This window comes from Schistocerca americana, chromosome 4 (assembly GCF_021461395.2).
Source record: "Schistocerca americana isolate TAMUIC-IGC-003095 chromosome 4, iqSchAmer2.1, whole genome shotgun sequence".
NCBI classification, from domain to species: domain Eukaryota; kingdom Metazoa; phylum Arthropoda; class Insecta; order Orthoptera; family Acrididae; genus Schistocerca; species Schistocerca americana.
The window spans coordinates 852,303,605-852,316,505 of NC_060122.1; the positions used below are offsets into that span (position 1 = coordinate 852,303,605).

At 39.2% G+C, this 12,901-nt stretch overlaps 1 protein-coding gene across 1 annotated transcript in view; it reads right to left on the minus strand.

Annotated features, from left to right (window-relative positions):
• Positions 1-12,901, minus strand: part of LOC124612680 (nuclear pore complex protein Nup205) — a 314,008-nt gene that overhangs the window by 103,944 nt on the left and 197,163 nt on the right. The window contains exons 17-18 of the mRNA XM_047141009.1: positions 10,383-10,569; positions 6,884-7,046 (exon numbers count right to left, since the gene is read on the minus strand). Coding sequence (XP_046996965.1) covers positions 6,884-7,046; positions 10,383-10,569 — 350 coding nt within the window. The remainder of the gene's footprint in view (positions 1-6,883; positions 7,047-10,382; positions 10,570-12,901) is intronic.

Here is a 12,901-nt window from a genome sequence, read left to right on the forward strand (position 1 = left end):
CTTTTCATCCCGTACAGTAAGTCTCCCTTGACCCGTGGTTCTGGGTGACTTTCCCGAAATGTACCCCTTTTCCTAGACTCTGCGGTCCTTTTCCTTCACCTTTCTTTCTTCCCCTTCAACCTGTCTGCCTGAAGAAGGAGCCACTGGCTCCGAAAACTTGCCCGTCACAACAATCTCTTATGTGTGTGTGCTGCCACTGCTTGGTGAGTGGATTTTTTTATCTATATTTTTGTTGTTATACTTTTAATAATATTCTGCTATAGATGTCATGGAAGGCTTCTGACATTGCCCCCTTGGTAGCAAAATGCGTGTCATTCAGCATTTGCCTATCTTAGACCTATGGTTTGTTTTACATCTATTATGCTGTAGTCTGTTTCTACAGATGTTTCTTCAAAGTGACTATATACCACAAAATGCCTCTCTAATCATGAACTGTTCTGCTAGGTATGCAACTATCAAGTGCATGGTCAACCATTCTTCTAAACCTGAACCACAGTTCTTCTACATGCTTCTCTCTGTGGCTAAATATTTTGAGTTCTTTATTCAGATAAGCCAATCCTGTCTCTTTATCCAGTTTGCTTAACATATAAATCACTGTAGTCCCCAGAGAAGGCATTTAGTGATGTTTTGCAGACTCTCACCAGGCCCACTACTTACAAAACAGCAACTTTCAGAACTGATTGTTGGAAGATTAAAATCTCCTCTGACGATGATAGTACGAGTGGAGAACTTACGTACAAGTAATTTTCTCTGAATTTTTTGGTTGTTTTTATGTATGAGTCTGATAGTCAATAGAAGAATTCTGTTACAAATTTACACTTGATACTGCGTCTTGCCCAGACAACCTTGCATGCGTATTTGATTTTTACCTCAGTGGATTTGAGTTTCTTATCAACTGCAGCAAATACACTACCTCCAGTTAATACATAAACATTAGCCTATCCTTTTAATACATATACTTAGATTTTCCCCAAATAGCTCACAACTATCTGTTTCAGGTTTTAATCAGCTTTGAGCACTGCTTTTTAGGAGTACTTCAATTTTAGGAGTACTTTAAACTCTGTCACTTTGTTATAAATGCTTGTGCAGTTAATCTCTAAAACTTTAATACTATCATCTGTAGGCAGCTCTTCTTTGGATCTTATACTGACTCTTCCAGGTCCCCTACAGCTACTGTTATCTAGACTGGATGGAGAGTCACTTAATCTAAAACACCTTTTGTTTTCCCACACAGTCAGTTGCCTGGGTAGCAGCCTCTGATGTGTAGTGCACATCCCCCTTTCAGGGGGACCCTATAATTCTCAAGCATATGACTCAAGCCTACGAAGTCACAGCCTCACTTGTTTCAGAACCTTCTTAGTCTCTGGTTTAAGTCTTCCACTCAACTCAGAACCAGGGGGCCATGATCTGTTCTGGAGACAATGCTGCAGATCATGAGCTTTGTTGAAACTTCCTGAGGGTTGCTGGTCTTCTCAACCTTCTCTGCCAGTCACTGGAATGATATGCAGATGACTGGTACGATTTGTTCCAACGTGCACCACAATCTACTGTTGGTTGCACCCTGTTTCCTCAATGGCTGCCAGAATAGCCTCTTCCACATGGTGAATAAGGCCTACTGGCATACACACTGAGTGTACTTGGTGTTCCTTCGTATCCCTTCTGCCATTTCAATAAGTGGTACCAATATTTCCAGGACATCTGAACTGCTGACAGTGCTACATTAAGAAAGGTTATTAAAAGGTCCAGAAACATGTGCATCATGTTTGAGATTAATACCTCTGATAACAAAATCAAAACAATTTGGAGTATTATTACAAGGGAGACAGGGTAACCAAGAGTACAGGATGACAGCATCACCATCAAAGCAAATGTAAACTTGATAAACAACAAGCCGGAAGTTGAAAACATTTTGAATAATAATTTTTTAAATGTTGTAGAGAAAATAGGATCTAAATGTTCATTGGAAGAAGCAAGGCAGATAATAGAAGAGGCCTTACCCACACCATTTGATACAATTGAAATTCCACCCACCTCTCCCTCTGAAATTAGGAAGATAATAAACTCTCTCAGGAATAAAAGCTCACATGGAATTAATCGCATTTTCAGCAGGATAATAAAAGCTTGTTCCCAAGAAATAAGTGGGATTCTTAGCCACATACGTAACAGCCCTCTGAAGCACGGTATTTTCCCAGATAGACTGAAGTATGCCATTGTTAAACCACTTCATAAAAGAGGGGATACATCTGATGTCAACAACTACCGCCCAATCTCTCTTCTGACTGCCATATCCAAAATTCTTGAAAAAGTAATGTATTGTAGAGTAGCTCCACACCTTTGTAAAAATAAAGTTTTAACAAAACGTCAGTTTGGTTTCAAGAAGGGTTTCTCAATGGAAAATGCTATATATACTTTCACTAATGAAATATTAAATGCTCTGAGTAACCGAAACTCACCTGTTGGGATTTTTTGTGATCTATCAAAGGCTATTGATTGTGTAAATCATGGAATACTTCTAGATAAGCTCAAGTACTGTGGTATGAATGGGACAATGCTCAAATGGTTTAAATCATACCTAACTGGAAGAGTGCAGAAAGTTGAAGTAAGCAGTTCACATAATATGCAAAAAACTAGTGATTTCTCAAACTGGGCAACAATCAAGAATGGGGTGCCGCAAGGTTCGGTCTTTGGTCCTCTGCTGTTCTTTATATATATTAACGACTTGCCGTTCTATATTCACGAAGATGCAAAGCTGGTACTTTTTGCCAATGATACAAGTATAGCTATTACACCCAACAGACAAGAATTACCTGGTGAAATTGTAAACGATGTTTCTGAGAAGATCATTAAGTGGTTCTCTGCAAATGGGCTCTCATTAAACTTTGACAAAACACAGCATATACAGTTCCACACAGTAAATTGAATGACACCATTAATAAATATAGACTTCAATCAGAAATCAGTAGCTAAGGTAGAATATTCAAAATTTCTAGGTGTATGCAGTGATGAGGGGTTGAAATGGGAAAAAAAACCACACTGAGGATCTGCTGAAACGTTTGAGTTCAGCTACTTATGCTATTAGGGTCATTGCAAATTTTGGCGATAAACATCTGAGTAAATTAGCCTACCACGCCTATTTTCATTCTCTGCTTTCGAATGGCATCATATTTTGGGGTAACTCATCATTGAGTAAAAGAGTGTTCACTGCACAAAAGCTTCTAATCAGAATAATTGCTGGAGCTCATCCAAGATCATCCTGCAGACACTTATTTAAAGAGCTAGAGATCTTCACTGTATATATATATTCACTTATGAAATTTGTTATTAACAATCCGAACGAATTCAAAAGTAATAGCAGTGTACATGGCTACAACACTAGGAGAAAGGATGATCTTCACTACTCAAGGTTAAATCTAACTTTGGCTCAGAAGGGGGTAAATTATGCTGCCACAAAAGTCTTTGGTCACTTCCCTAATAGCATCAAAAGTCTGACAGATAGCCACATAGCATTTAAAAGGAAATTAAAAGAATTTCTGAATGGCAACTCCATCTACTCATTAGATGAATTTTTGGATATCGTAAGTGGGTAATCCCCTCCCACCCCACCCCCCCCCCCCCCCCCCACCCCAAAAAAAATTACTATTAAGTGTCATGTAATATTTTGTGTAATATAATACCTTGTATAGACACCTGACATGTTCCACATCATTACGAAGTGCCGTATTCATGATCTATGGAACAAGTACTAATTTAATCTAATCTAGACCACTACTCTGTTGCATTTGCCTCCTGTTGACACACAAAACAGGACGATTCCCTGCGGATGAAGTCTCTCTCATTGGCTCAGTTTCAGTTTATGACAGCACCTCAATCTCGTTGGCTTGGGGCATCGGTACACCACCTTGAGTCATTCCCGGTCCTCGTCCATCCCGTGCAGGCGCCTAGCCCTAACATTGATGACACGACACTCATAGCCAAGTGGACAAGTAGTGAGAGATCTCATACTTCCTGTACAGGAGACAGGATCCACAGAAGAGGACAGTACTTGAGGCAGCACTGGTACTTCTCGTACGCGAGTTTTGACAGCCCTCTAAACATTACCATTCACAGCAGATTCCAATCCTTTGGCTAGTCAAGACAATTTCCAGCTACTTGTGAATGTCAACTAGCTCATTCTGTGTTTAAGAACAGCAAGTCAGACAGCGTTGTAGCTCAAGTGAGGCTTGTCAATTTTCTCGGGACAAACTGAAGATTGAAGGTGATTTTCATCAAAATATGAAAACTACAATGTCATCTGCTATGAATGTAGAGAGGGGACATACTAGAAGGATATACCCAAATAAAGTGCTAGTGTATGCTTCAGAAGTACAGCTAAAGAATTGTATCCGATTTCTTGTCCAATTCGCATCTGAACTACAATTTTTATCAGACATGTGGTTCCAGGTTTTCACTAATACATAATATCCACCAGCAGATTGTTTTCTGGAAGGATACTGGAACCTCACACTCGACACACACTGCACTTTCATTTATGCTGTCGACGTACTGAACAAAAATGTGCAGCATGGAGTATTTTGAGTGAGATTAGGCTAATTTCATTTCTTTCCACCTTCGTCATTACATGCACACTGTAGTGATTCGAGAATTTGTGTGTTAATTCTAGAACCACTCAGCCTTCTACTGTCTCAAACACACGATATTCTGGATATGGTGAGGGATGGTACAATTCTACCTACTGCACGTCACATGTTTGTGTGTGCAGGTTTAAAATCAGTCGCGGGAAGAAAGACGCGGTGGTCGGACGGCACCGGCAGTTACCTGTCGGGCAATCCCTAGATGTTTTAGTGAGTGTCTAAGGAAGAACCATGGAGTTTATATGCAGCTCCGTGCTTATTGTGTCATTGACTATTGTTATTAAAACAAAAACAGTTGAAAAAAGGTACTCTTGCAGTCTCTTCACACAACCTTGTTAGAGGCAACACTCATTTTATGATTCATGTTAAGAAAGGTCATGGTATCCAAGCCAACTTTCTTTCAACTGTAACTCAATTTGTTACAAACGTCCAACTGTACGAGAGACTTGCAGGAAGTTACCTATTCATGTGGAAAGTGAGATTTTTGTTGTGTATGGAGGTCAAATACACCGTAGTCGACGAAAAGTAAAGTTTGTATGCCTACTTATGTCATAAGTAGAAAGAGTCTAAAAATTACTGTACCTAGCGTTAGTCGACGGAGAAGAAGTCAAGAGGGTTTCCAGCAGCCGGCTATTCGGTAAAGAAAAGTGGCTTCAAATTCCAAATTAAGTCACCTCGTAAAGAAGTGGAAGGTGGTTTGGAGGAATAAGCTGATATTACCCAGATCCATACTCACACTAAATTATCAGAACATTAGAACATGACGACCTGTGTGAAAGGATCGAGAAAACAGGAATTTTCAGTCAAAAACGAGAGAAGAAGCTGTTATGTGTTGCCACAGTGACCAAACATCATAAGGCACGGGAATTACTCCGAGACATTGGAATATGTTCAAGTACCCAATGGAGCAAAATTTAAATGGAAAAACATGGAAGAAATGAAAAATTCACAATGATAAAAATAGCAAAGAAACATATTTGTCAAAGAAGAAGTACGCATAGAATGCTTCAGCTAATAACATCCAGTGCAGGGAGTGTACTGCTCTCTCTCACATCGCGAGGACGCAGACGCGGAAACCAACAAACATCCGACGCCGCCGGCACCAGCTGCTGTTCACCAGTGCTGACCTGCCTCCACATACACTCACCTACGCAACAAGAATTCTACTTGATTACTTTAGTACAAAGTGGTACAAGATACTGTTGAGTGAACTGTTGTTGTGTAATTATCATATTTAAAGTTAGTTTTAAATTCTTGCAAGAGCTAAGGCATATAAAAGTATGGAAAGTATACAACAAGTTGGGGAAACTCAAGACCCAGCTATGGCAATGAAGATTAGCAAAGAAGTGCCTGACTGAGCTGAGTTGATAAATTTAATCAAAGCTCAGAGTCTTAAGTTAAACTCATTAAATTCTCAATTAATTGCTCAAAGTGTGACTAAGTAAAGAATTAGACTTGGTAAATTCTCAATTAAATACTCAAATGATAATTTAGGTCTGTTAAACACCAAAGTCGACTCTCAAAGCAAGGAATTTAGTAATCTATGCGAAGGCATGGGTGCTTTGAAGACTGACTTCAACGCCATAAGTAATAAAGTAGAGAATTTAAAAGTAGATTTAAAGAACGAGTTGACAAATTCTTTGACTACACAAATAAATTATATGTTTACTGACCTAAATGATCCAATTTTCAGAGCTTTTCCAAAATTTTCCAGGAAAAAAACTCTATACGCCTCAACTAAAGAGTAAAATGAGATTCAATGACAGCACCGAAGTGTGTGCACTGCCCCATGTTTACAGTGCACATGTGTTGAATGTTAAGTCCTGTTCTTAAATCACAGAGACATCTTTTTACTTATTACCAACATGTTAAGGTAATGATGATCACACACAAACAACAATAATTCATGGTTTTTATTAAATTGTGCCTATCATATAGCTTTAACTTTGCCTGACTCATTCAATTAATAAACTTCAGCCTACAACTCATTTTAAAAAGTAGTACATAACAATTTACTCAAAATATACAAAAACTGCAATACGTTACTATATGATACTAATATAAACCAGAATACGTCGAAAACACAACCATGGGCAGAATCAATTAAGCACACTAAATGAACAGTTACAGCTATTAATAAAATGTAATATCTGTATGTGACACACAAACTTATATACTGTGTTTAAGTAAAGTGGCTTGAGTAGCATTAAGAAATTTACAAATGTCATTCATAATAAACAAATAGAACAAACCTGCATGATGAAATATTGTTTTCTTAACATTCTTCTTAAGGTCGAATCCAAAAAGATAATGTGCTAGGTTGGGCTGAGGATGACAAAGGCACTGTTGCAATAATTTAATAATTGTCAGTTTTGTCTGTGCTTGTACACTCAAAACCTCTTCACCATCCACATTCTGTGGAACAAAGAAAATATGACATTCAGCAAAAAAGTATACATGATATTTTTAATGTATGGGAGATTCTACCATATGCATTTTTGAACCTCTACAACTCAAAAGTAGAAATTAATGAGACTGTAGTAGCACTTTTCTGTTTCTGTGGAGGTGGAGGGAAGAACAAAGTTGGAGGAGGGCAGATGAAGTAGGGGGAAGAAAAGAAGAAGAAGGAGACTAAAATGGAAAAGTGGCAGAGATGAAGGGAAGAAAATCATCAGCAGATTCTTACTGGACTGTGCTGAGCAACAAGTCCACAAGATCTCTCTCTTACCAATATGGAGATACTTATTCTCGTTTTCTGTTATTAAATGGAGCCAGCCTCATTATGCCAAAATAGCCAAAGCAACAAAAGTGTAAATAATATATTTTGTATTTGTTATGGCTTTTGCAATGATCAACAATGAAACAACAAATGAAGAATCATTACTGTTCCAAGCAATGAACTGCACCATACAAAAAGGAATTACTGAAATGTGTAACTTTTTCTTTGCTCTAAAGTCTTGTTAATCTCAATAAACTGGTGAAGTAGCAATACTGATTACACAAAACAATGGGTGGTAGAGGGAAGGGGGAGGGGGAAGGTGCAAGCAAAGTCCAAGTCCAGTTACTCTACTTGTGCTTCTAGCAACTTCAGCTTTACACAGCTTTGTGATGTGCGCCAGGGAACAGTCATTATGTGTGCACACACGTGGGTAGTAACCGATACAAGTCAAATGTGTCTACTTAAAGATAGTTTGAATGCCTGTGTAACATTACAGTAAAAAGAAGCCGTAGATAAGTTCACGATCGAAACCCTTCGAGACAAGTGAAGTCGGGAAAAAACTAAAAGCAGTTCTTCACTTGTCACTGGACTGACACTTCTGAATGTCAGACGCTAGCTGTCACACTGCTTTGCATGTGAAACATGCTCACCATTCAGTGCAACTGTACACACGATGTACTCCCATAACCAATAAACTAAACTAACTACGCCCCATCTGAACAGGCCTGAAGATCCAACAGTTTGACCAACCGCTGTGCCATCCTCAGCCAATAGGTGTCACTGGATGCAGATACAGAGGGACACGCGGTCAGTGCATCGCTCTCCTGGCCGTTGTCAGCTTTCGACTGGCCTCACAGGGGCCGAGTGTGCCCCGCTTGCCGACAGCACTCTGCGTACCCAGACAGCCCCCCAGCCAAGTGCTAGCCAAGGCAGACAGTGCGTAATTTCGGTGCTCTGGCGAGAACCAGCGTCGTCACTGTAGCCAGGTGGTTGGCCCCGTAAATTATACTGAACGAAAAATTGTTTGCTAGCTTTCGGGAACTGAGAGGCACGGGGTCCCGTTCTTTTTATCTTCCTACAGTTATTGGGAAGTCATCAAGACTGCTTACAAAATGCTTATTAAAATACATGTTGCTGTGTATTCTTCTCAGGTGCAGCATTTGTTAAGTGTATTCATTCCCGGACTGGTGACGTTCGACAGCCATCGCCATCCTCACAGAGGAGATCTGCCCCTCAGTCAGCAAGTAGCCACACCTTGAAATATTTTTTTGAATGTCCTCTCTTCTTTTAATAACCACTGAAACATTGCATAAACTGTTAATCTTTCAAGTCTTCAACTGGAATCCAGTCCAGTCAGATGCCATCTTCTTTCAGCCCTGGATTATGTCAGTCTGTTAATCAATCGAACCTGATTGTATATTTGGGAATGTAAATTTAGTGTCTATTTCATTATAGACAAATTACAGATTAAATGTCCATGTCTGCCCAAGAGGGTCGCTAACGCTTCGGCAGGACTGTTAAACTACGAGATGGTAGAAGTTTAACTATATACGCTATTGCATTTCTCTGGCATTTTTCAGCTTAAATTTGAGAAGCTTCTTTATGTGTGTGTTGTGGTCTTCAGTCCACAGACTGGTTTGATGCAGCCCTCCATGCTACTCTATCCAGCGCAAGCTTCTTCATCTACAAGTAACTATTGAAACCTAAATCCTTCTCAATCTGCTTAGTGTATTCACCTCTTGGTCTCTCTCTACAATTTTTACCCTCCACGCTGCCTTATAATACTAAATTGATGATCCCTTGATGCCTCAGAACATGTCCTACCAATCGATCCCTTCTTCTAAGTCCAGCTGTGCCACATATCCTTCTTCTCCCCAATTTTATTCAGTAACTCCTCATTAGTCACGTGATCTACCCATCTAATCTTCAGCATTCTTCTGTAGCACCACATTTCGAAAGCTTCTGTTCTCTTCTTGTCTAAACTAGTTATCGTCCATGTTTCACTTCCATACATGGCTACACTCCACACAAATACTTTCAGAAAGCTTCTTAATATGTGATAAAATCTTGCCCAGAATCCAGGTACCGAACTCATTAACTACTCTGTTTGAACACACAATGCTTTATCATTACATTTAATAAATCTGAAATGCACATAAAAATCCATGCCAACAAGCTTACTTGTCACACATCTGATTCACAAAATCGAAACTCTGGCAGAGTTCGATAAGGTGTTTGTCATTTACCTCTGCCAGGGACGATGAGAAGAGGCAGGTTACAGTTTAACTTGTAATAGCAGTTGAAGACAGGGAGTAGTTGCTTGTTTTTGATGAGAAAGAGGCATAAAATCAGCTATACCTTGTTGGAGTGCCTTTTCTAGCACTTATCTGAGGTGACTGAGGACACGAATGTTGGACGTTAATCAGGAAGACCCGGCAGAGATTTGAACATTGGTTCAAATGGCTCTGAGCACTATGGGACTCAACTGCTGAGGTCATTAGTCCCCTAGAACTTAGAACTGGTTAAACCTAACTAACCTAAGGACATCACAAACATCCATGCCCGAGGCAGGATTCGAACCTGCGACCGTAGCGGTCTTGCGGTTCCAGACTGCAGCGCCTTTAACCGCACGGCCACTTCGGCCGGCTTTGAACATTGCTGACGCAAATACCAGTCCAGTGTTTCTTCCTAACTTGGTGGAAGGCAGCAGTTATGTACAGCCTAAGGAAAGCTGCACAGACAGTGAGCTAATTATAAGGTTCTGGTCTGTAAATGAGAGCTCATTTTCTTTGGCACTGTCTTCCTTGTAACTAGGTGAAAATGAAATAGCCTCTATACTTAATAACTAGATAAAACAGACTTACAAGAAGTAATAAATAATGCTTAAACTAACTGTTTAATGGTGAATGACAATTTTATGTAACTGAACTCAAAAATAAAAGTATTATTAGAACTCTCACTGAGGCAACTATGATTAAGATGATGTGCAATGAAGGAGAAGAAAGATAAGAAAAAAGTAAAATGTCGATTACCAAACTTTCCTCTTCATTCGCTTCCAGGCATTCAACAAATCCTTGTCGTATTTCTGCTGTCATCGCAGCTGTTGAAGTAAACTGGGTTACCATTTGATTTTGTGAAGACGGTTGAGAAGTCATCGCCAAAAGAATCTTCACAGCAGTGTTTGCATGTTGAGGTAGCCAGCTGTTATATGTGACATACCTGAAAATTGTACATACAAAAGTATCAGAAACTGCTGTTGGTTGTAATATAAAGGATGAATACAAATTACTGGTAATTTGGTAAGACTATATGCCAATTTTCCATTAGGTCCCCATAAAAACTCTCCCCCTTCCAACCTTGTTTGAAGTGAAACAGATTAACTGAGGATTTTCAACCTAAAATCTTGATTACTATTAGAGATGTATCATCAGTCAGCTCCTTATTAACTCTCAGACTATTTTGATTTCATTGTTAGATTTATTAAAGTAGAGAAACAAATTTTCAGATTTCTCAAGAAGTGTACTTAATATTTGACACTGTTCTTTGTAGTGGGTAGGATAATCTGCATTTTTGATACAATATCCAGCTCTCAACTACCTGTCTGAAGATTTTATCAGTGACGATACGCATGTTTTCGGTGGATTCTTTGATCTGTGCACCAGTTCCGTACAAGTGCTTTCAAACATTATTGCTACTTCATTACTAAGCAACCTGCCCTTCCAAGTTGACTTTGTCTACGTAGTGGCAAGGCGGGCTCCAATCTGCTTCTTGGAGACACAACTCAATGGCCAGGCTCGTTTCCTCATGTACTGTTGTACAGTAACCACTTTCCAAAAGAATTTGGACTCACTAATACTTACACTGTTAACTGTAAGACTGTCATTCACTGTCAGAGAGAACACTCAGAACTTTCATAATAATGACATCATCTATTTTAGGATTGTGTAGAAATGCGTGTTTTTGAACAGTAAATTAGTCTAGTGAGGAAACCAACTACGTGAGCATGGTTATACATGGCTGGCACAAAAGTTTGTCTAAGCATTTTCTGTAGCAATATCACTTTCTCTCTCTCATGACTGTTCTTTTCACATATAGCAACAATATATATGGTTCGTTGCCTTACAACAAAATGATGCTGCTAAACTGCAATTATTTATCAACTTGGTGCTTAGTAACACAAAAAACAAGGGTACAATCTGCAACCTTTCATTCACACATACTGAGCATACTGCAGAATGCTACAATAGTGTTATTTTTGACAGTTTTTTTAAATTAAAAAAGCACTTTCGCAGTTTTCTAAAAAAAAAAAAAAAAAGTACTTCTGAATTACGATCTGGGAGAGGCATCTTTATTTTATGCCCAGTAAGAATTGGCCCCGAGTGGCCTACTCGCACTGAGTGAGTGGTAAGAAGCAGCCCTGTCATGCTTCTTGCTAGCCATTTGTGTAGAATGCATTGCAAGAGTTCACTGTCTTTACATTATTTTCCTATGTTTATGAGGCCAGTCTATTCAAGCACATTGGATTTTTTAGGGTACGTACTCTGGCCACTACAAGAAACGAAGTCACTGACTCACTCATTAGGCACGGACTTCACGTTACGATTTTCTACTACATCTGCGCACTTCAATAATGTGCAAATATTCCAAAAACTATTGCTGATTGTTGCATAATGCATATTTGTAGTTCTGTTGTTTCATTAACACTGCAAAATTAAACTGCACACTTGGGGAATCTTTCACTTGGTTCAGAGCTATTCTTAAGGCATTACCAGCACGCAAATCTTGTTTGAATCATTACAGATCGTAATGTAGTTTACCTTCACTGGGTAATGCAAAATACTGTTTACTTTAGGGAACACTTTATCAATGTGAGCACCCAAGGTCGAATAACCTACTAAACTTCATTTAATTACTGATATTTCTTATTCCTCGAGCAGCCAGGCTAATGAACAATGTAAAGTAAATCTTACATACTGCATCCTTCTACTTCTCTCAACGGAAGTGAAAATTGTGCATCGAGGACAGTGCCCTATTCCACATCTGCTACAAATAACTTCTTCGTGTATTTGTAGTTGCAGAGTGGATGCTCTAGCCATGATGTGGAATTACACTGCAATTTGCTTTTTGTCTCCTACCAATGCAGGACATTTCAACAATTATATTAAAAAGTGAGGAGGAATAGTGCAGTTACACATCAAGAATTATATTCTTACAGTGTACTTCCTGCCTGCACATAAATGACAACTGCTCTTTTGATTTCACTATGGTACGACCGCACTGTATTTTGCACCAGATTATCCTGCACGTTTCAAACCGATTCCTCTGACGGGTACAGCTGCTGAATGGCTTGTAAACTACGTGATGAATCTGAGCAGATGAATTCTTCCTCTGACAGCATCTATCATCCTTTCTGGAGCCACACTCCTGCAATTGGATACAGTTCAGAATCCAACAAAACTCGCTGATTAAGTAAGACAATCTTGCAGGCACTGTTTGGGAAAAATAGCCAAGTAACAAAACCTGTTGCCATGCTGGGATCCACAGTATACAC